Source organism: Protopterus annectens, chromosome 9.part0 (assembly GCF_019279795.1).
Source record: "Protopterus annectens isolate FY-2018-M chromosome 9.part0, PAN1.0, whole genome shotgun sequence".
Lineage (NCBI taxonomy): Eukaryota > Metazoa > Chordata > Ceratodontiformes > Protopteridae > Protopterus > Protopterus annectens.
Window position 1 is genome coordinate 1,707,562,782 of NC_056743.1, and position 25,088 is coordinate 1,707,587,869.

Genomic DNA, 25,088 nt, shown 5'->3' on the forward strand with positions numbered 1-25,088 from the left:
GAAAATGGTCCCAAAAAGAGAAGCACCTACACATCAACCAAAAGGAGATGCTAGCCGTGCAAAATGCTCTTATGACCTTCAAAGACCTACTGCATCCAGGCCAGCTATTGATAAGGACAGACAACACCACAGTCATGTGGTACATAAACAAACAGGGGGGAACTCATTCATACCCCTGTGCAGGCAAGCCATGACCCTGTGGAACACAGCACTGGAATTACAAATTCAACTACAGGCACAATTCCTGCCAGGGAAGGAAAACACACTGGCAGACAACTTAAGCAGAAATATGACAGACCCACACAAATGGAAGTTGCATCCTCAAGTCTTCTCAAAGATAACTCAGGCATGGGGACAGCCAGACATAGATCTATTTGCTACCCACAGAAATTACCAGTTGAAAAAATTCTGTTCAAGGACCTATCATCCACAGGCCTGGAAAGTGGATGCACTCTCCTTCAATTGGACTACATTGACAGTCTATGCCTTCCCGCCTCTTCCTCTACTGACCAAAGTTCTATTAAAAGCCAGAGCAGAGAGGCCACAAATGATTCTCATTCTCATTACTCCAGACTGGCCACGACAGCACTGGTATCCTCTCCTAAAGAGCCTGTCACACTCACCACCATGGATACTACCTCTAGTTCCTCTTCTGTTGTCCCAGCACAACTACAAAACCCTTCACAGCCAGCTCAAAACCTTAAATCTAGCTGCATGGAGAATACCTTAATTTCCCAAGGAGGTGCAGGATGTCATCTTGGAGGCCAGAAGACCATCTACTAGAAAAACCTACTCCGCCAAATGGAAACTATTTTGTTCCTGGAATCAAGAAAAGGGCCAGAATCCTTGGGTAATAAATATACCTCAAATTTTACAGTACCTAGCTGAGATGTTAAACAGTGGCCTTTCCTTCTCCTCCATCAAGATCCACGCTTCAGCCATTTCTGCACAATACAATACAGATCCTCCTTTATTCTCACATCTTCTGTTAAGGCAGTTCCTCAGAGGGGCAAAAAATATAAAACCCCCATGGAAACCACCAGTCCCAGCTTGGGACCTCAACTTCGTATTGGAAAAGCTGACCCTGCCTCCCTTTGAGCCGGCTTCTTCAACAGAGCTACAATACTTATCGTGGAAAACAGCCTTCCTTCTGGCCATTACCTCAGCATGCAGGGTTTCGGAACTACAGGCCCTCATGGCTGTGCAACCATTCATCATTTTCCATCAGGACAGAGTCTCCTTACGAACCAACCCTACCTTCATGCCAAAGGTAGTATCCAGTGTAGCTTTGAATCAGACTATTCATTTACCTACCTTTTATCCAAATCCACAGAACAAAGGAGAGAGACTACTACATTCCTTGGACATTCACAGACAACTTCCTTATTACTTGGACAGAACAAAGTCATTCAGGAAATATGAGCAGCTCTTTGTGTCCTATGCTACAGATGCTCAAGGAAAGGCCATTTCCAAACAGACAATTTCAAAATGGATAGCCCACTGCATACGCTTTTGTTATTCATTTCATGGAAAATCTGTGCCTGTATACATCAGATCCCACTCCACCAGGGCTACAGCTACCTCTGCAGCTTTCCTCAGGGGGGGTCCCTACCAAGGACATTTTGGAAGCAGCTACTTGGAGTTCAGTGCACACTTTCTCCAAGCACTACCACCTTCCACTATACTCAAAATCTAGAGCGGGCTTTGCCACAGCAGTCCTGCAGGGCATCCTAGCCCCTCCTAGTTCCACTTAGTACCTACCACCCTTACTTAGCTTTGGGATTCTACCCATCTGTAATGACTGCAGCTGTATGCACGATGAACATAGTACAGTTTTGTACCTACCATAAATGTAGATGTTCGAGTGCTCATACAGCTGCAGTCCAGGTTACCCTCCCTCCATCCCCTCTTAGGACAGGCCTTATGACAAACACCTTTATCATACAACCTATTTGGGGTATTCTTTTATGGTGTATTTGCTTGCAACTACTGTTTTTGATTTATCTACATTGCATGTTTGCATAATATTATGTTTTGCCTTCCTTCTGGGGGCACCTGACATCTGGGGCAAGAAAAACTGAACAAAATGGCATCGGCTGCCTCTTTTGTACCCCTGCCGCACTGACGTCAGGAAGGAGGCGACGACAACCGACGCCGGACCTAGACTTTGGAATTCGGCCGACCGAGGACCCGCCTGACGGCAGGATAACCCATCTGTAATGACTGCAGCTATATGAGCACTCGAACATCTACATTTATGGTAGGTACAAAACTGTACTTTTCCACTCCTGAAGCTAAACTGCTTATTTCTTTTTTCACTCCTTTGAATGCTACTTGTTGCTTGCAATCTCTAATTTCTTTTGTTATTAACCATGTAATAAAACTTTGTATTGTGGAGCTATTTCCCCAAGCCTCCACTGTAAGTATTCTGTAAATAAACTTTAATGTCTAGCTTTTCTCCCCAAGCCTCCACTAAAATAACCTCCCTAAGCCCTGTGAACTAAATTGTAAATATTTTATTTCTCTTTTCTTTAGAATGCTACCTGTTGTTTGTAATCCTAACTTTCTTTGCAACTAATCATGAATTTTTCTTTGTAACTAATCATGTAATTTTATTTGTAATTAATCTTGTAATGTTCTTGTAATGTAATCATGTACTTAAACTTTGTATTGTGGAGCTTTTCTCCCTGGGCCTCCACTGAAAACAAGCTCCCCAGGCCCAGTGGACCTCCCCAGTCATCAAACTGGAATAAATAAATAATAAAATAAATAAACTACTTCGTCCTCTTTTCCATACCTTCACTAAATATTACAACCTTGGTGTCATTTCCAGAGTCGGAGCCATATTTCCCTCTGCCATCCTGTAGAGCATTCTCTCCACATCACTTGCATCCTACCAACCTCCCCTTCTTTCTTAGCGTTGGGAGTCTCCCCAAGAAGTAGTACTGTAACAGTGATTAGAGTGAACACAGTACAGATACTTACTCTAATTGTAGATTGCTTGAGTAGATCATTGTTGCAGTACTCTGTCCCTTCCACCTACTCCTCTGTCTCATTTTATAGTTGGGGTTTAAGTAGGTTTCTTACTCACTGTCCCCTTACACAGTTCCTTTCCTTCTATCCCCAGTCAGGGTTGATAGTAGAATTGGTTTTGCTTTTCCAGAGGTGACCAGATAGAGCCTAAGTCCTTAGGACGAGAAAATCCTAATAATGGTGCCAAGAGATAACTGATTTATACTCTGGATAAGGGACGGTGTCCACTGAATGGAGGATGATGAAATTCTCTGGTATTTGGGCTGACTTCAGCCTTCCTGCAGGCAGGAATTTCCAAGACAAAGGACTGCAACGGTGATGTATTAAAACATCTACAATTATGGTAATTATCTAACACTGTATTTTATACCCCTTCTCGATGCAGCAAGACAATTTAGAGTTCACAGTGCATGCATTTTCTGTCCTTTGGCACAGGGAATTTACATAACTTCCCAGTATTCTCTCAGATTCCATTGCCTATTGAAAACTTTATGAAAGAAAGATCAAAGATCATTCTTGTCACATTTTTGTGTCTGGGAAAGATGTGATTTCTGGCTGTCCGTATTCCTAGTAGTAAGCAATCCATACACTCTCGCCTGAGGGCCTGACCCCTGACTTGTACCCTCTGATCTCAACAGTTCATTAGTCTGGGATTTCAAAAGTGAGACAGGCAGCCAGAAAGATTTCCTGTTAGCAGATCTATGCTTCCAGGTAGAGGAGATTCAAATCCATTAGAGTGTAACAGACGGTGTCTGATACCACCCCATTCAGTCAGCTTTTAGGTCTTCCTTATTTATCTCAGACAATTCTTTGATTTAAACTTCATCTGTTGTGCAGTCCTAGTGGGTGTGTGAGCCATTTCTGCCTATCTTTACTTTGTGGAAGGCAGAGCTGCGTCCCAGTACCACCTGATCAAGCCTTCTCTTAAATGAGTATTATACCTGTGTCCACATTTGAAAAAAAAACACCAGTTCACTGGACATGACGTTTATTGTGATTAACAGATTTACCAGCCCTTATTTTAATACACTGATTTGCAAGAGCTAAAGACTGTCATATTTAGGAAACTGTATCTGGTCTTTCATAAAGATCAGGTGCCCCTTCAGATTTACTTGGGCTTCCTTCTGAAAGTTGTTTCTGAGTTTCCCTAACGCAAGCAATTTATTACATTCATTTGCTAGTGCAGAAACCAGAGAAAGTGTTTCAAACCATGTATGTACACTACTAGCTCAGGTTTTGCCTGATTGTATGAGTTTAGAAAGACTTAATAGCCGTTCATTTCCTGTGTTGCTCTTCCTCCATGTTGGCAGTCCCCAAATAGCCTCTGTTAAAGTGAATTTCCAACTGCATTGTGTTCTGCCATCAGGAAGTTTGTCACCTACTGAAAAATACTGTGATCAGTGGCTGCTTAGATAGAAGAACGTCTTTTTCTAGTGTTTTCTTCAGTAATGTTTCTGTGTTACAGACATCTTTGCCATGTGTACGTAGTCATTGATTGAACACCTTCCAAACATTAATCTCTCAGCCACTTCTCAAGGGGTTTTCTTGTTCTGTGATCTTCCAGATGACCTCTTGCTCCTTCCATTCTGCTGAATTTACTAGTTGGAATTCAGCCCATTTGATGTTGGCTGTAAGAGCTACATTCATACTATGTTAGTCAGTGTACAAGAGGAGCAGTTAGATCCCTGATAGCCTTCTGCCATCTTCTACTTTTGACTGGCCCCTCTTCCAGTGGCTGTTGTTGCATTTCCCTGTACTTCAAGCACATGTACACTTGTTCAAGTACCACAATGCCAAATTGCAACTGATTAGAGGATATGGATCCACATGTAAGACCTTCCAGAGATGGTTCCCTTACAGATCCGTAGATGTAGGATACTGCAAGAATGCAGTTATTTAGACCAAGTAGGCAAAGGACATTGTTTTTTTTCCCCTTGACTATTTTTAAATGCCAGCAATTATACTTGTAGTAATATGTTGTCACTATTTTGATGTGCTTCTTATGCCATTGTGTACCTCAGTTCCAAACTATTAATTGAAGGAGTTACCAGTTTTATGGTGTTTGATGTGCATACTGTACTTCTGGCATTCAGCATGTAGTTAGCAGTTGCATGCATTTTTGTATGATTCACCAGCTTAAGATAGGCAAGTAATGTTTTGCTTTACTAACATGTTTTTTTTCTGCTTTCCACAGGAGGTCAGGTTGTTCAGCTTATAATGGAATATCTTCCTCTTGGCAGCCTGCGTGATTATTTGCCAAAGCACAACACAAGTCTTGCACAGATCTTGCTTTTTGCAACACAGATATGCGAGGTTGAGTATGCCTTTTTTATGCCTGCTGTAATGCTAAAGGTTTTTTTTTTTTTTGGCAAGTAGTGTTTTTTTTTTTTATTTTAGATCGCAAAGATTAATACGCCATTGCTTAAGCCTTAAAAGGAAAGCTAGGTCAGAATCATGTATGAAAATAACAATAAAATTAAAATGTTAAATCCTTATCTTAATGCTTTATATGTGTTTGTGTTTGTGTGTATGTGTGTGTACTTTATATATATATATATATAATATATATATATATGTATATATATATGTATATATATATATATATATATATATAAATCCTTGAAATCGATTGAGAAACAGTATATCAAACAGTTTCATCAGCGATCACTCACATTATAAAGAAGCATAGCAGCAAAAGTACCTCAAATATAAACAATACGGTTGCATTTGTGATCACATAGTAACTGTGGAGAAACATTCTTGTGCAGTATAAAACAAGACAAACCATCCATAACATACCTTCCATGCAGAATGTTTTAAATACTTATTTTTACATTAGGCCTTTTGCTGCCTGACATTGGTACTCTACCCTCAAAACCTGCACATAACTCAAGTTGCAAAGAAAGGGATGTATCCTGAATGTATGCTGTAATTGATATCCATTATTTCAGCTACAGCATAATTTGATGTAGTTCACCACCTACAGTCCATCCATGTGTCCGCAGCCCCTTTCCCATTTTTGCACATTAGGTTGAGATGTCACCTCAGCAGTGACACTCACCTAGAGCAAAATTTCACAATAAAATCTGGTAGTTATAAAATGAACCTGCAATCGGATGTGTGGGACTCGTACATTTTAAGTCCTTTTTTTCTTGTGTTTAACAATGTAAATGTGTTTTACAGTTTTGTAAGTAAGTGGATCTTTCTTCACATTATAAAGATCACTATTCTCAACTTTGTAATTAAGTTTAAACCATGTAACTATCTTGAGTCTCTTTTGCTTTCACTTTTATTTTTGACATAAGTACGTTTGTTCATTTGTATTCTTGTTTCTAACTTAACTAATGTTTGTGTTAGACAATTTGTCTCTCTTTGATCTCATGGAAAGGTCAAAGATTTTGGATACATGCAATTTCTGTGGTCTTCTCAGTGCTGATTGGATTGTTATAGTTGATAGTGTTTATCTTTAGGAAGCATATTTTTGATGCCACTGCAGTTTGTCAACAGGCATTTCATGAGGAGCCTTGTCTAGAATGTGTAATCCTGAGTCATTTCCATGTCATTAAGCACTTAACACTTGCCTGCCATTCCCTGTTGCTGTGGTAAACATAGCCTGCCCAAGTTAGACCTAGGTAATTGGAGTGTCTTTGTTTGCCTTAGCTTTCCAGTGGTTGAAGGAGTCTGGAGATCCGGGGGTTTCTGTACCAGAAGCAGATGAGGATGATGAGACCTTCCCTTCATGGAGCAGTCCATCAGATCGCCACCTCCTTTGGAGAGGCTATGCTTTTGAAGTCCACCATACCCCTTTCTCTCCTCTTCCTTCTCTGCAGAAAAATCTTCCTGGGAAAAAAAGCTGAATGATAGGAGCCTTAGGTCTCCCCCTTTAGCTCTTACCTCAAATTATGTAATTTTGCCCCTGGAACCATCCAGGTTTAGCTTCATCTGTCTGAAGGAGGTGCCCACTGAAAAAAGTGATGAGAAATCCTGACCAGACATCACTGGACCGACTTTCCCCAAGACCTCTTCATTTCAGGATAAATCCAGAAAGCCACATTACACGTCCATTTCACTGCTTGATAAGTTGTTCAAAGTATTGCAGAGGAAGGGCAGGAGACTTCTTTTCTGCTACCATGGGACTTTTAGGGCCATAATTGTCTCCTGTGTCCCAGCATCAGTCTTTCTTAGCAGATGGAGTTCGGGAAAAAAAAAATTTGGAGAACTTCTGTGAATGAACGAATGTGTGATTTCTACAGTGAATCTCCACTCAGCCCATTATATATAAAATATTTTTTTTCCTGGAGGGTCACAATGATTCTTTGATGTAGAACATGCTAAGGAGGAAATACAAACATTTGCCTAACAAAAAGTGAGTTATCAGACAGAAGGGGATTCTGCTTCTTACTCCTGTGATAATAATTCCCATAGAGAGACTATGTCAGTGAAACCATTTCCAGTGCTCCAAAGGAAACTGCTTGAGAGAAAAAAAGCACAAGAGTTGACTCAAAGAACCATTTTAAGTACATTGAAAATGAGATAGCAACTAGGTTTGGGAGATGTAGATCAACAGGAAAAAAAATCAGAAACTTGGAAATTGATTAATAAATGTGGGATTACAGAGCATTAATTACATTTGTGAAGTAAGATGGAATGAGAAAACCTGGAAACCACTGGACTTTTTTTTACTTTGTTAAACTTGTAGGGAACTCCAAAGCATATGCCTTACTTCATGTCATTAATGTTTGGAAGAAGATTTAGGAAAGGGGAAGAGGAAGAAAAGAGTTACCCTTAAGTAAAATAAAGTTGTGTACTTAACAGTGTTTTGTGATATGTGGCATTAATTACGTACTGTAAAGTAAAGCTTTTTCAATTGATTTTGTTTGTAATAGGGATACTAAAGTAAACAGGTGCACACATTTTCCTCGTTCTTGTTGAGTTTTAAGAAATGTAGGCACTGCAATGTAAAAAGGGAAGAAAGCCTTAACAATGAGCATGATTATTTTTGCATAGTGGAATGACTGGATTAAAGCCCTTGGCTTGGTTATGCTCTTGCACTTCACCAGACTACATCCTCCACTACGTTAGACCCTACACCACCTTAACTATCTCACACCTCAAGAGGAACAGATAGGTATATATTCTATTACTGTAGAAATGCATACAATATAATAAAATAGATTGTTATGGTTTAGACCCCAATGACCTTTAGGAAGTTGTTGGTTTACACATGACTCCCTCCAGCAATGATATATATATATATATATATATATATATCTTTAGAGTAATGAAACTATTACTGTAAGATTTCTCTGTTTTCACTAATTGTGACTGCTGTGTATGAATATACTACTATTAATTAAGACTCTCTGCATTTTGTATCTAAATATACTTTGTAAACTTTGTAGTTTTTTTGTTACATGTTATTCATATGTGTGGAGCTTTTCTCCCCGGGCCTCCACTGAAAATGGACCTGTGTCCCGTGGACTATCCCGGTTAACAAATGAAAAATAAATAAAAATAAATAAGTTGTAAAGGGAAGTAAATACATAAAAGAACACTGAATATAATGAAGACTGAATAGTGTTTCCCTCTAGAGTTTAAATATTTACATTGCAATATATGTAATGGAATGTAACTGCGTATCTGGTTCTCATGTTTGTATGGAGACAATGTGAAGAGGAGCACTACAAATAGAATGCCTCTTTCTTTCAATGGCTAAGAGATGTTTTTTGAAAGTATTTGTTTTCTTTATTTGAGAGAGGAAAAGGGCAGCCACTGTGGTGCAGCGGTTAGCGTTGATGCCTCACAAGAGGTTCTCTGGTTCGATCCAAGGCTGGGGTGCCTTCTGTGCGGAGTCCGCATGTCCTCCCTGTGGTGGCCTGGGTTTCCTCTGGGTGCTCCAGTTTCCTCCCACATCCCAAAGACATGCTGTAGGTGGATTGGACACTCTAAATTGGCCCTAGGTGTGAGTGCGTGCGTGTGTGCCTTCTGTGAAAGGTTGGGCGCCAGGCTGGCAACTCGACACTGTAAAACTCCACTGCCAGTCATGAGCGGACAGGTGATCCGCTGTGGCAACCCCTAACCGGGAAAAGCCGAAAGAAGAAGAAGAAGAATTTGAGAGAGGAAAAATAAGACAAAAAACAGACAGCAGTTAGTGGCAGTAGAAGCACAAGCTATGTCATGTGTCCTAGCACGGATAATCTTCATTATAAGTTAATTCAAGCTATATGTGTGGCTGTCAGTCTGAGACACTTGTTCCTATTAGGAGGGTTAAACTACATTATTTGAAGTATATGTAGCTGTGTGTGGTAGTGTTAAGTTAATAGATATTGGGGGGCATTCTGTAGGTGTGTTTATGCTTTTGTGTTTAGGGGTATTCATTATTTCAAGAAGTTTTGCAAGATGTGACTTAGGTTCAAATGGGTATATCAAGAACCCACTGTATAAAAGGTCATCCTACCAAACATTGGTGTATCTATGTAACACAAAAGCCAAAACTATACATTTAAAAAAAACTGTTATACTTAACAGGTGGGAATAATAACTTCTTATCATAATGAGACCTTCCATATTGTCTTTAAATGTGAATGGTCTCACAGACATGTACAAAAAAGAAAGAGTAGTGAACTGTATTTAAAAATGCAGAATACAAATAGCTGTGCTATAAGAGACACCTTAGATCTGAGCATGTGAATTTGATAAAGAAAGGATTTCAGGATGTTCATTCAGCAGTATATGTAGGACAGATGTAAAGAAAAGAAAGGAGCTCAAATACTGATAGAAGAGAGGGGAAAAAATATAATTGTATATTTGTAGTAATAAGTAGCTTCTGGCAAGGGAGGAGAATTATGCTGGAGTGTATTTTATATTACACCTAAAAATGCTACAGTGACGCTTAAGAAAATTCTGGGAGAAATAATTAGCTTTCAGCAGGGAATATTACCTATAGATGAGGACTGGAATTTGATTTGCAACAGTGAGGATGCATCTAGGGGGCCTAGAAGAGAAAATATAGCAAAAGAGGCTAGATTTTTGAAGAAGTTTCTGAAGATGTTTGGTATGGAAGATGTGAATTCAGTAGTAGGAAGTTCAGAGAGAATTCACTTATTACCCAAAGTACAAAAAGTGGAATGGTAATAGAATGGGAAGAGGCCAAGAATTAATTTGGACTGTAGGCCAGATATTGCCTTCCCTATCAAGGATTGATATCAGAGTGTAGGCAAAGAGAAAGAAATTAGGGATCCTAAGTGAAAGACCAACACTGGTAGAGTTTTTAGTAGAATCAATAACAGAAGCTGCTTTTATTTGGAATATCTATTTCTTCCTGTGGAAGAAAAGCTCTGTGAACTGTGGTATCTAGTTGATATCCCAGAAACACAATACTGTGAGAAGGAGGCAAGAAAGACTTTTGAATGTTCTGTTGGAATCCCAGCTTATGTAAGAGAATCTCTCACCTAAGAGAGAGAATACAGAGATTTTGAAAACGACTCCATAAAGATAGGAAGGACATCTAAATATTAAAAATGTGGATACTGTGTAACCTGCAGTGAGCTGTAAGTGGAGCTAGACACTTTGTGAACACTCTTGGTGCAGTAGAGTCTAAAAGGTAAGGAAGAGGACTGTTAATGTGATCCGGATGCATAAAACCTTAAGTTATTCCTGAAATCTGGACGAAGAGAGATGTGATAAGTATCCTTTAAATCTAGTGACGCAAAGAAACTTGAATGAGGAAGATGTAACAGGTTGTGAAGTGACATCATTTTGAATTTGGGAACCATCACCAACAGGTTTTGGGAAAAAAACGACACAGAACTGGTTTCAAAGCATTTTTGTTTCTTTGGCATTAAAACATCTTTGAGTAAAACCCCTTTTCTCACCTGGTTAGGGGGAACTGGTTCTATTACTCTGTTGAACAGTAGGTGATGAAGAACAGGTGGATATGAGAAACTGGTCTGGAGGATGTGGAATTTCCCCCTGGAAAGGTGGAGGTTCCTCCAATTGCCATCTGTAATCTTGATAAGTTATCTTCAGACTCCATTTTTTTCTGAAGGTATCTGTTGCTAAAGATAAAATTGAAGAATCAGATTTTCTGAAAGACAAGAGGAGGTGTGAGGTGGGGGGGACAAAGTCTCTTAAAGTCTCTTAAATAGTCATTTTGATTTATTGGACTGTCCTTAGTTTGGGGAGTTTCCAGAATTATTCTTGGAATACCCTTGTCATTTCTTCTTAAATGTCTGTCTGCCTGCATTTTGTTGGGAATGTTTATTTATTTTTTTTACCAAAATTGTTTGAGAAGTCAGAGAACTTCTTGGAAAATGTAGAAAACGAGGGCTGAAAATGCTTAGATTCCCTGCATCAGCTTCCTTCTTTCATCACAATTTTTGATCACTGCTGCAGTAGACAGACCAAAATCTGAATTATCCAAAGGAGAGTTTAAGATCTCATTTTTAATGTCATCTGGGAGGTTCTAAGAACACAGCCATGCACACTTCCTCAAAACAGTACTATTGGCCATATCCCTGGAAGAATTAATAACAGTGTCATACACAGACTGTATACAATGAGTAGCAGTTTAAACAGTGGAAGAAATTAAATTGTTTAAAGTAGATATTTCCTCATTTGAAGAAACTGCATTTAAAAACATTCCTCATAGTTTCACAATTAGGACAAACCATAACATATGAAGTTGACAATTCAGAAGTCTGAAAATCGAAGTTATAGAAGCATTCACTTTTTCCCCCTACGTATCAGTAGTCTTCCTGTACTTATCAGAAATAGTAGGATTGGGATTAAAGTGTTTAGCAGCATAAGGGTTAACTAAAACTATAGCTACTGGATCACATTTGGGAAGAGTGTATAAAAACGCTATACATCCTGTCTGCCTTTTTAGGAGCAACAATTTGACTGTCAGAAAAATTGCAGACAATAACACATACATACTCCAAGGCAGACAAAACTGGAGGAAAGGGTGCAAGTTCTGGAAATTACTTCTGTAACAGCCCATAGCCTGCATTTGCGCTTGTTTCTTGCCTTTCCTGTAACTAGTCTAGTCCAGATACAGATTTGCTTATCCAGGACTGTTTGTAAGCTTCTGAGACTCCAAGCCTTTCTGTGTTGGAGGGAAGCCTTCTAGCTAGTCAATGGGAGCGGTAAGCACTAGGTAGCCAATCTACAACAAGAGGAGTGGTTTCTGGCCCAGAAATTTTAGTTTATTGGCCGTTTGGGCAGTTTTTTCATCTCTTTCAACTTTCTGGTTTAAAAGCCCTTGTTTGCGTTTGTTCCCACTTTTCCTGTAACTAGTCTAGTCCAGATACAAATTTGCTGTATCCAGGATTGTTTGTAAGCTTCTGAGCTGTGCCATAGTCTGCTCTTCAATTTACCCCTTAGATCTGAAAGTTCTCTCCTATCCAGCACTTTTACTAGCTTATTAGTCTAGCACTTTACCAGACTTCTTGTAGCAATTATTGTAGCACTTTTACCAGCACTAAATGTTCTACAAGGAAACAGCTCCAGTACTTATTATTAATGCCCACCCCTCCAGGCATGTCTAAAGGTCAGTTCCTTGTGCTTTCTCTTATTAACCTGGTGAACTTGGGCATCCTGAGGCAACATAGCAACTGCCTCATGTACAGTGACAACCCTCTCCTCTTAACTCCCAACACTCAGACTTGCGAGAAATGCACTTATATATCCAAACTGGAAGCCGCACACTGTCCAGCCAAGACCGGAATAGCTGGTCAAGAGGAGAAAGTCAGCACTTGCACATCACATAGAACACATAGCCCTCCAGGACACACACAAGTACTGCCTTCACATAAAAACACAAACCACACACCCACCTTCGCAGAGGCTGTCAGTAAAAATCTACTCAAACAGCAGAGACCTCCAAGGCAAAACCGCACTCGACCACCACAACATAACACTAATCACGAGGCACATAACTCTCCTAAACAGTGTGACACTCAACCAAAGCCTCTAAGGCAAAACAGCATGCCCAACACACTGGTCATAGGTGACTCGATAGTGAGGCACACTGAAGTCCCACTCACTAGGTTGAATAAGGAGAAAGTAACAGTCATTTGCCTGTCAGGTGCCAGGATCTGCCACATAATGCATTCACTTAGATCACTCAACAACAGGTACAAATATGACCGTGTGATTGTACGTGTGGGTGTGAATGACCTGAGACGTACCTTCCTGGACTACATGGAAAGAGACATGGAGGAGCTCTTGGATTATGCACCCCAGGCGGGTATGACCCTAGCTTTGAGCAGCATCCTACCATCACCCAGAATGATACCTCAGTACAAGCAGAAAATGATTGATTTCAACAATTGGCTAAGTTTCTAGTGTCATTCTAAGGGGATCCATTATCTCTCTGCCTGGGATGACATGATTGACAGACCTCGATGCTTTGCCAAAGGTGGCCTGCATCTGTCACCCCTGGGCTTCTGGATACTGGCCAAGGGTCTTGCCACCCCTATGGTGTCTTTTTTAGGCAGTGTTCCAAAGACCAAATTACCACTGTAAGAGCTACAAACATATGCAGTCTGAGGGTCATAATGCTCAATGCTAGAAGTCTAAATCTCAAAATGCATTAGCTTGAAGCACTCCTTAAAATGGAGAACATTGTCATTTGTGCTGTAACAGAGACCTGGTTCACAGCAGCAGAAAGCAACCCTGCACTACCAGGCTGTAACTCATTCCACACCTTTTGGCCCCAGAACTTGGACCGAAGCTCCAAAGGTGGTGGTGTTTCCATATTCATAAAGGATGTGCACACCTCCAGACTGGTAGCCCAACATAATACATCAGAGATACTTCAGTTGCAGCTAACATTGGGTAAGACAGCGATTCAGGTCATAGCCTGCTGTAGGTCATCAACCATGTCCCAAGACTCACACTCCACATTCCTAAGCACCCTGGAGAATATTGGGGTCCAATCTAATACTCTCATACTGGGCGACGTCAACTACCCCTCCATTAACTGGAAAAACTAATTATGTACCAGTATACTTGCCCAACATTTCCTGGAATTCATTAATTCCAATGCCCTGGACCAGCTCATCTTACCCCCACTAGAGGTAGCAACATCCTTGACCTGGTCATTACTAACATGGATGACCGTTGCTCTACACCAGTAGTCTATTCCTCCCTGGTTAGATCCAACCACAAACTAATCACCTTGGAAATCCACCACCATCCCCCCGGCAAAGGTAACCACCATGAAAAACTTCTCCAAAGCTAACTTTGGGCTCCTAAAAACAGAGGTAGACAACTTCACGGCACCCATGCAAATGGAGAATAGTTGGATGACCTCCAAATCATACACCAATGCACTGTACGAACACGTACAAAAATGCATGGATCTTGCCATACCCAGTAGAACTAAAAAGCTCTCCTCTAAAAAAAAGGAAGCCAATCTGTCAGTCCCCTGCCATAAACTCTACAACAGAAGGAGGAAACTGATGTGGAATAAGGTGAAGTCCCAAGACTGGAAAAACTCCCTTATCAACCTCAACAAAAAGTTGAGATCCCTCATCAAATCCTCTAAAGCTAGCTATGGAAACACAATTGCAGCATATAGTAAAGACAACCACAAGGCCTTCTGTAGTTATGTAAAGAGTCTCCATGGCAATACTCAGATTTGCTCTGAGCTACTGCACAATGGTACCTCCTATACCAAGCCAAAAGATATTGCCAATATACTGGCCAGCAGATTCAGTGCCAACTTTACCCCACCCCACCCACCCAAAGGACCAATCACAATATCAGTAGATTGCCAGGCATCCAGTATTACTGCTGCACAGGTTAAAAAGCACTGCCCAAGGCCAATAATACATCTTCTATGAGACCTGACCTTATCCCTGGCTGTGTTTTACATGAACTACAGAGTGAACTGGCACCTCACCTGTGTGCTCTGTTCAATCACAGCCTCACTTCAAGCTTTGTCCCTACCGAATGGTGCACTGGTACAGTCATCCCTCACCACAAAGGAGGAGCGACTACAGACCCTGGGAACTATCGCCCCATTAGACTGACAAGTCTGATATGCAAAGCTATAGAACACATCATCATTGACCTAATAAACAAGGATATAGGGAATCACCAAACTCTGGATCCCACACAGTTTGGTTTTGTGAAGGCTTAGATCATGCCTGCTCAACCTGGTCGACTTCTTTGAGTCAGTCTTCAGAGCTGTGGATGAAGGCAAGGTGGTTCATACAGCCTACCTTGACCTGGTCAAGGCCTTTGATACCATTCCCCATTCAGGAATCATAGAAAAACTCACTAAGCTAGGCATCAACCCATACAGGTAGAACCCACAGTGCGAAAGTAGCTGACTCAAAGTCAGACTGCCGACCAGTCTCGATGGAGTCCCTCAGGGTTCGTTCCTGGGTCCTCTCCTGTTTGGTATCTACTTCTCTGAAGTCCAGGCAAACACGAAGGGACTCTGGCTGACAAAGTTCACAGACAGTTGCAAGTTGGGATCCATTATTAACTCCCCAAGTGATGTTGACATCCTACAGAAAGGCCTCACTGAGACCAACGACTGGTGTCAGAACCATAGCCTTAAGCTCAATGCCAAAAAATGTGTTGTCATCCCCTTTGGGAAAAACCTGGTTCCCATGAATTACCACATCGATGGTAGTGAATACAGAAGGCATTATAAGAGCTCTGGGAACACAGGTTTACAGCAACCTCTCTTTTGACCACCACATTGCCACTGTGGCCAGAAATTTCTTCTGTGTGGCACAACTCATTACTAAGGGTTTTGCATCCAGGAAGAAAATGGTCATTGTCTCCTTCTGCTCTTCCCTCATTAGGCCAATCATTGAGTACAATGCCCCATTTGGCATGTACCTCACTAGACACCTGCAACAACTGGAGAGGCCGCAAAAGTACCTCACAAAGAGGATCCTAGGCCTTAAACACTTGAACTATATGGAGAGACTCAAAAAACTCCCAACTATTCTCTGTTTCATATCGCCTACTTAGAGGCAATCTCTGCTTGACTTACAAAGCCATGTTTGACCCATCTCTGTTAGAAATGCTACATCTAAAGAAATCCAAATCCCTCCGCACCACACGCTCCAGACATCTCAACCTCATTACCACAATCAACAGAACATGCTGGAGGGACAGGTTCATAACCTAGAGACTGTCCATGCTTTGGAATAGACTTCCCATACATGTCAAACAGTGCACCTCACTGGCCCTTTTCAAGTGAAATCTTGATGAGTGGATGGAAAATAGAAAATTCACCCCGGGAATCACTCCAGTGGCTCTACTCGACAGAGGCACTGGGAACTAAGGTCGGGTGGCACGATGCCAGGGTAATCCTATGGGCTAGGCTTGTAAAGGCTTCAGGGCCATTAGCCTAGTACACACCTATGAACCTATAGTATTTTCTGAGCGGCTGAGAAATCTCAATGATCTACCAGTGAAAACACTGTTACAGTCTAGAACTAGTCTAGAAGAGAGAGAGAGACCTCCAGAGGGCAAATCAGAAACTGAACTGTCCTCTGAGGATAAAACCCTGTGTCTGTCTCTTCATTCTCTTGTCCAGATTCAAAATTTCAAATCTCTTCAGGAAAGTATCCCACTTTTCTTTTACTAGAAACTGCCTTAAGGAAGGAGCAATAGTTTGAATTCAAACTGTGAGTCAAACCCAGCAAACTACTCTTGTCTAAGAAAATTTGGGGAGTAGTAGATAAGCACTTAGTTTTCTGCTTCTTTTTGACAAGAAAAATGGGGCCAGTGGTGTTGATAGTTACAGCAGCAGCTTCCCTAGGGTTGGACACAACATTCTTACTAAACAGAAAAGGCGGCAATATTTTACTTGAGGGCCTCACCATTTCGTTTCACGCAGAAGTGGGTGGGCATGTCGCGAATTGAGTGACAACCCGGTCTGCATATGTAATTAGCCTTCAAGTAATCACGCATGCATACATGATTGTGAGAATATCAACGTAAATTAAATGTACATACTACTTCCAAAACAAGCCAGTGCATTTCTTTGTGCCGGTCCCAAGCCCGGATAAATGGGGAGGGTTACGTCAGAAAGGGCATCCGGCGTGAAATTTTGCCAAATCATACATGCGGACAACAGTGCAGATATACATACCGGATCAGTCGAGGCCCGGATTAACAACGACCGCCACCAGTACTGTTGGCCAACAGGGTGCTGGTGGAAATTGGGCTACTGTTGGCCGCAGGAGGAGATGAGGGGGAAGGCATGCCCGAAGGCAGGTAAAGGCTAGGACTGTGATAGTGAGGGTCAGAACTTTGAATGTTGAATTATGACTGGTATAGGGAGAGAGCTTGCTGATATGATGGACAGAAGGAAGGTTGGTATATTGTGTGTGCAAGAGACCAGATGGAAGGGGAGCAAGGCTAGGTGTATCGGAGGTGGATTCAAATTGTTTTGTCATGGTGTGGATGGGAGGAGAAATGGCGTAGGGGTTATCCTGAAGAAACAGTATGCTAACAGTATTTTGGAGGTGAAAAGAGTGTCGGATAAAGTGATGTTTATGAAGCTGGAAATTGATGGTGTAATGATGAATGTTGTTAGTGCATATGCTCCACAAGTTGGGTGTGAGATGGATGAGAAAGAAAAATTTTGGAGTGAGTTGGATGAAGTGATATGACTGTATCCAAGGGTGAGAGACCGGTGATTGGAGCAGATTTCAATGGGCATGTTGGTGAAGGGAACAGAGGGGATGAGGAAGTGATGGGTAGGTATGGTGTTAAACAAAGGAATGCAGAAGGTCAGATGGTAGTGGATTTTGCGAAAAGGATGGACAGGGCTGTGGTGAATACGTCTTTTAACAAGCGGGAGGAGCATAGGGTGACATACAAGAGTGGAGGAAGATGCACACAGGTGGATTATATCTTATGTAGAAGGGCCAGTCTGAAGGAGATTGGAGACTGTAAAGTGGTGGCAGGGGAAAGTGTGGTTAGGCAGCATAGGATGGTGGTTTGTAGGATAACATTGGTGATCAAGAAGAGGAGGATGAGTGTGAGGGCAGCACCAAGGATCAAATGGTGGAAATTGAAAAATGTTACTTGTGAGGTGGAGTTCAGGGAAGAGTTGAGACAGGCACTAGGTGGCAGTGAAGAGTTACCGAATAGCTGGGTAACTACAGCAGAGCTAGTAAGAGAGATGGCTAGAAAGGTGCTTGGTGTGACATCTGGAAAGAGGAAGGAGGACAAGGAGACCTGGTGGTGGAATGAAGAAGTACAGGAGAGTATACAGAGAAAGAGGTTTGCGAAGAAGAAGTGGGATTGTCAGAGAGATGAAGAAATTAGACGAGTATAAGGAGATGAGGTGCATGGCAAAGAGAGATGTAGCGAAGGCTAAGGATAAGGCGTATGAAGAGTTGTATGAAAGGTTGGACACTAAGGAGGGAGAAAAGGAACTGTACCGATTGGCTAGACAGAGGGACCAAGCTAGTAAAGTTGTGCAGCAGGTAAGGGAGATAAAGGATAATGAGGGAAATGTACTCAAAAGCGAGGAGAGTTTGTTGAGCAGATGGAAAGAGTACTTTGAGGGGTTGATGAATGAAGAGAACGAGAGGGAGAGAAGGTTGGATGATGTGCAGATAGTGAATCATGAAGTGCAGTGGATTAGCAAGGAGAAAGTAAGGATAGTTATGAAGAGGATGAAGAATGGAAAGGCTGTTGGTCCAGATGACATACATGTGGAAGCATGGAGGTGTTTAGGTGAAATGGCAGTGAAGTTTTTAACTAGATTGTTTAATGAAATCTTGGAAAGTGAGAGGATGCCTGAGGAATGGAGAAAATGTGTTTTGGTACCGATTTTTAAGATTAAGGGTGATGTGCAGAGCTGTAGGAACTACAGAGGGATTAAATTGATCAGTCAGAGCATGAAGTTATGGGAAAGAATAATGGAAGCTAGGTTAAGAAGGGAGGTGATGATTAGTGATCAGCAGTATGGTTTCATGCCAGGAAAGAGCACTACAGATGCGATGTTTGCTCTGAGAGTGTTGATGGAGAAGTACAGAGAAGGTCAGAAGGAGTTGCATTGTGTCTTTGTGGACTTAGAGAAAGCATATGACAGGGTGCCTAGAGAGGAGTTGTGGTATTGTATGAGGAAGTCGGGAGTGTCAGAGAAGTATGTAAGAGTGGTACAGGATATGTACAAGGGTAGTGTGACAGAGGTGAGGTCTGCGGTGGGAGTGACAGATGCGTTTAAGGTGGAGGTGGGATTACATCAAGGATCAGCTCTGACCCCTTTCTTATTTGCAATGGTGATGGACATGTTGACAGATGAGATCAGACAGGAGTCCCTGTGGAATATGATGTTTGCAGATGACATTGTGATCTGTAATGAGAGTAGGGAACAGGTGGAGGAGACCCTGGAGAGGTGGAGATATGCTCTATAGAGAAGAGGAATGAAGGTCAGCAGGACTAAGACAGAATATATGTGTGTGAATGAGAGGGAGGATAGAGGAATGGTGAGGATGCAGGGAGTAGAGGTGGCGAAGGTGGATGAGTTTAAATACTTGGGATCAACAGTTCAGAGTAATGGTGAGTGTGGAAGAGAGGTGAAGAAGAGAGCACAGGCAGGATGGAGTGGGTGGAGAAGAGTGTCAGGAGTGATTTGTGACAGACGAGTACCAGTAAGAGTGACAAGGAAAGTCTACAAGAGGGTAGTGAGACCAGCTATGTTATATGGGTTGGAGACAGTGGCATTGACAAAAAGGCAGGAGTCGGAGCTTGACGTGGCAGAGTTGAAGATGTTAAGATTTGCATTGGGTGTGACAAGGATGGACAGGATTAGGAATAAGTATATTAGAGGGTCAGCCCAGGTTGGAAGGTTTGGAGACAAAGCCAAAGAGGCGAGATTATGTTGGTTTGGACATGTGCTGAGGAGGGATGCAGAGTATATTGGGAAAAAAGATGCTAAGGATGAAGCTGGCAGATAACAGGAAATGAGGAAGGTTTATGGATGTGGTGAGAGAGGACATGCAGGTGGTTGGTGTGACAGAGCAAGATGCAGAGGACAGGAAGAAATGAAAACAGTTGATCCACTGTGGTGACCCCTAACGGGAGCAGCTGAAAGAAGAAGAAAAAGATACTACTTCCAAAATACAAAAAGGTTAATGCACTATTAACTCTTACTGTAGACAATAGAAGCAGAAACATAAAGTGAATATTTCAAGCAACATCCAGCAAGATGGGCAAACGGTAACACTGGAAGGATACATTATGAAATATTTTTTGCTGCTTTTGCCGTTTCCCCATCTGGCTGGATGTCGCTAGAAATATTCACTGTTTATTTAATTTTTATAATTTAGTTTAGTATAAAAAAGTTTAATTAGCCTTCAAATAATCGCGCGTGCTAACTCTGTAAAAGTATGCATCGGTATGTGGTTAACTATACATACATGATGTTCGAATATTAACTTAAACACAAAAGGGGATGGGGGGTAAAGTTAGCACTAAACCTATCTTCCAGGACCAATTAACTTAATAGTAATTAAACATAAGCTTAAATCTGTATTTTAAATGTACCAACAAAATAGCTATTAAATTTTTCTATTAAAAAAAAAAAAAAACATTTGATGTTTATAACATAATTCAGGCCTGGTGACTTGTCAGAAGATAAAACATATCTGCCACAATGCTTTCTTAACTTAAAGTCTTGTACCTGGATACGTCTTTCCCTTGCCGACTTAATGTTAGCACTAAACCTATCTTCCAGGACCAATTAACTTAATAGTAATTAAACATAAGCTTAAATCTGTATTTTAAATGTACCAACAAAATAGCTATTAAATTTTTCTATTAAAAAAAAAAAAAAACATTTGATGTTTATAACATAATTCAGGCCTGGTGACTTGTCAGAAGATAAAACGTATCTGCCACAATGCTTTCTTAACTTAAAGTCTTGTACCTGGATACGTCTTTCCCTTGCCGACTTAATGTTTTTTGTTTGTTGAACATTATAGTCTGTGTCATTAGAAGTGATCACATATTTGGTAGACTGTTGAGAAAAGTTGATTTAACTGTGGAAAAAAAAAACAGATGCAGTTAATAATTCTGAGTTGCCCGTTTTATAAATTATAGATGAGGTAAGTCTGTATAAAACTGAAACTGTAGAAATGAAGAGAAATATAAGCCTAGAAGCTGTAAAACATGTAGACAGTTGCATGGCAAACAAGGTGGTGACTGTTAAACGGATTCTGAAGACAACAGTTTACTGTTTTATTTATTGATGTTAAGTTGTCAATCTCGCCTTCATTCTTGCTTGATGGGTTCGGAGCCGATCCTCGGCTCCGACTCGGCACTTTGCTAAGCTCGAGAGTCACTTTTACCAGCTCGAGGCAGCCCCATATCCCATGATGCAAGGCGGTAAGTACCCAGATCTCGTTTGCCGCTTCGCTGATGAGGTCCTCCTTTTGCCAGCTCCTGGTAAGTGTTAGCTTTTAACTACTTTTTGCCCCTAAAATTTAACATTTTTCACTTTTCTTGAAAATACCTTCCTTTTTACTTAATTGTAAGCCCTTTTCTGACTAAAATTATATTTCCTTTCCCTTCTTTAGTCAGGCCTTCATTCTCTCCCACCCCCCACCCCCCACCCCCCCTGTCAGGGTGTGTGTGTGTGAGAGGTTAGTTACTTTATATTTTAGATAACTTTAGTTGTCTGATTGGGACTGTGTTGTTGTGTGCTGTTTCTACAACTGTGTCCAAAGAAAGGGTCTCAGGCTTTAAGAAGTGTGACTCGTGCTGTCAGAAGATGTCTCTGACAGACGGTCACACTTCTTGTTTATATTGCCTGGGACCTCTCCACCTGCAGGACTCCTGTGCAATTTGTCATTCCTTTAGCCAGAGAGTCCTGCAGGAGAGGAGAAATAAGTTGATTTTAAGGGGTCTCCTTAAACCGGAGGGCTCTCTGGCCAAATCGGCTCCGAGCAAGACTTCTAAGTCTTCTAAGGCCCAGGCTTCTGTATCTAAGCCGGTGGCCCGGTGCCGATACTGTTTTGGTCACATCGGTGTCGGCTCCGACTGGCTCCGACCACCATGTGGCTCAGGCTTCGGTGTCGGCGCCGACCGGCTCCGACACCGTTACTGTTGTGTCTATATCGGCTCCGGCTGGAGCCGATGCATCGAGACTTTCATTCGGAGCCGAAAAGTCCTCGGCTCCGTCTGGATCTGTGGCTTCTTCGGCTCCGATGGTTCCTTCGAGGAAGAGGTCCAGGTCCCCTTCCTTGGAACCGGTACTCGGCTCGGCCTCACCTCTCCTCTCGAACGGAGCCATCGGAGCCGATCATCTAGGTCGTCCAGGCTTTCAGACCATGATTTAGAGAGGGTGGTAAGTAGATTATTGAAATCACAGGCACTGGCCCAGATGCTGCATAGTCCGTCTCAACAGACGACTATTAGTCCACACCCTCTTCAAGTTCCTCCTTCGACTCTACCTCAGAGTTTGGAGCTGGAGTCTTCGGGGATAGTTACTGCTATGGCTGAGGGGCGGATACCCCCCCCTTCCATACCCTCGGCATCTACTCTTATCTCCTCTTCGAGACCTTCCTTGGAGGGATTCGGTGGTCGGGCTTCCCTGGTCTCCGAGGGGGTGAGTGGCATCGGACCCTTGTCCGACCCCGCTCTTCCCCTTGGAGCCTCGGCCTTGGTGAGCTCGGCTCCAACATCTGCCTCGGAGCCTTCCCTTTCAGTGGGCCCTGGAGTCCCGGTTTCTTCGGAACGGGTTCTCTCGGACCTCCCTGGGAGGGGGGCCTTCGAGGTGATGAAGAGTGTGCTGGCCACTGGGCTGAGCCAGCAGTCCATTCCCTTAGCTCCTCCCTCTACAGTGCCTGTCGATATCTCTTCCATCTCTCTTTCTCCCGGACCCAGAGATCCACTGCCTCAGGTTTCCCCACTGGGAATATCCCCCTCTTCCGAGGATTCTCCTGATCAGTCAGGAGATCCTCCGTGGAAGAGGACTTGTAAGAGGAAACACCTAGACTCCCCTGAGTCTATCACTTCAGATACCGACTTAGATGAGTCGGAGGGATCCCCCTCTGAGGATGTCTCCTTTTCAGACATCCTAGAACTCCTAAAACAGAGGGGAAACTGGCCCTCCACAAATCCCTCTGAGGATGAGTCGGTATACCTAGAGGCGTTTGGATCTCGGCCCACCACCTCCTGGGTGTCTCCGCCTTTCGATCCCCTTATGGAGGTTATTGCTCGAAAGGCTTGGGCTGCTCCTGACTCTGTAGAGCCAGTTCCTAGGAGGCCGTCTAAATTTATTACTGCCCCTTCGGAAAAGCAATTCCTTACGAAAGGTGTCCCTGTTGATGCCATGGTGGTGGCGGCTGCCACTAAGAAGGAACTTGCAGATCCTTCCGTACCTGTCCATCCTCCTAATAAGGATTCTAGGACTATGGATAGGTATGGCAAGCAGATGTTCTCTTCAGCGACCTTTGCTATGCGCTCGCTGAACTACTTATGTCACTTCACCAGACTCCAAAGGGACATCCTTAAGGAACTAGGTGAAGTAGTACAGGATCCTACAGCTGCAGGGGCGCAAGAGAAAATTGCTTCTCAGCTAGGAATCCTTAATTCTATAGCTAACTCCTCCATGCGACTGATATATGCAGCAGATGGAGCGAGTAGAGCCGCAGGTACAGGGGGTGGCTCTTAGACGTCAATCCTGGATACGGCTCTGTAATTTTGCAGATCCCTTTAAGGCGTCCTTCACAAACTCTCCCTTTGATGGGTCAGCTTTGTTTGGCCCTCAAGTGAAGGATACATTGACCAGGTGTGAACAGGACGGCAAGACTCTTTCTGCCGTAGGGGTCCGTTTTTCCACCCCTTCTAGACCTTACCCCAAAGGACAGAAGGGTGGAAAGATGTGGTTCCGCAAATCCCAAGGAGTCACGCCGGATACACGTGGTCAGTTTACCCCTAGAGGCAGAGGGGTAATAATAACAGACGCCGCTCTAGAGGCAGAGGGGGTCCACAGAACCAGGAAGCAGAGAGCCTCTCTGACAAGCCCTTTCAGCATCCCTGAGATGTTGCCCGACTGTCCATCCTTGGAGGCAGTCGGGGGAAGACTATCGCTGTACCCAGAAGCCTGGCGTTCCCTCACTCAAGACAGATGGGTACAGTCGATTATATCCGAGCGTTACAAAATTCCTTTTGAGCAAAGTCCCTTCTCTCACACAAATTCCCTTCCAGATGTACCACCCGGTCTAAGGGAAGTTGCAGAGTTAGAAGTATTAAAGCTTCTACAAAAAAGAGCCATTCAGCCAGTTACAACAGACCTTTCAGAGCCCGGAATCTACTCAAGATTCTTTTTGGTCCCCAAAAAGACGGGAGACTGGAGACCAATATTGGATCTCAGCAGACTCAACAAGTCTGTGAGAAAGACAAGATTTCGAATGGTCACACTTCAGTCAATTTTGCCCTTCCTAGAGAAGGACAACTGGATGTGCTCAATAGATCTTCAGGACGCGTACTATCACATAAAAATTCACAGACGCTCCAGAAGGTTTCTCCGCTTTCGGCTGGGGTCCAGTCATTTTCAATTCAGAGCCCTGCCCTTTGGTCTCACTACAGCCCCCAGAGTGTTCACCAAATGTTTGGCAGTGGTCACGGCTCACCCGAGACGTCAAGGATTCCAGGTGTTTCCGTATCTCGACGACTGGCTCCTTTCAGCCACCACCAGGCATCAACTTCTTCAAGCCAGGGATTTCACACTAAATCTCTGCACTCAATTGGGAATTTCGATCAACTACGAAAAATCCTCCTTATTGCCCTACCAGTCTATTACCTTCATAGGCGCAAACTTAAAACACTGTTCGGATGTCAGCAACCCTCACAGACCAAAGAATCTCAGATATATAAAGTCACGTGAGGATCATCCTTGCCAACAAAAAGGTACAAGCCAGAATGGTTCTGAAGGTGTTGGGCCTCATGGCTGCGGCCATTACCCTTCTTCCCCTGGCCCGCTTCTACATGCGCCTGCTTCAGTGGATGTTGTTCACTCAGTGGTCTTACCAACAACTTCCAATGCGTCACCAAATCCT

At 42.7% G+C, this 25,088-nt stretch overlaps 1 protein-coding gene across 2 annotated transcripts in view; it reads left to right on the forward strand.

Annotated features, from left to right (window-relative positions):
* Positions 1-25,088, forward strand: part of TYK2 (tyrosine kinase 2) — a 2,798,586-nt gene that overhangs the window by 2,568,866 nt on the left and 204,632 nt on the right. For both annotated transcript variants that reach the window (XM_044084572.1, XM_044084573.1), the window contains one exon: positions 5,228-5,346. In XM_044084572.1, the coding sequence (XP_043940507.1) occupies positions 5,228-5,346 (119 nt within the window). The remainder of the gene's footprint in view (positions 1-5,227; positions 5,347-25,088) is intronic.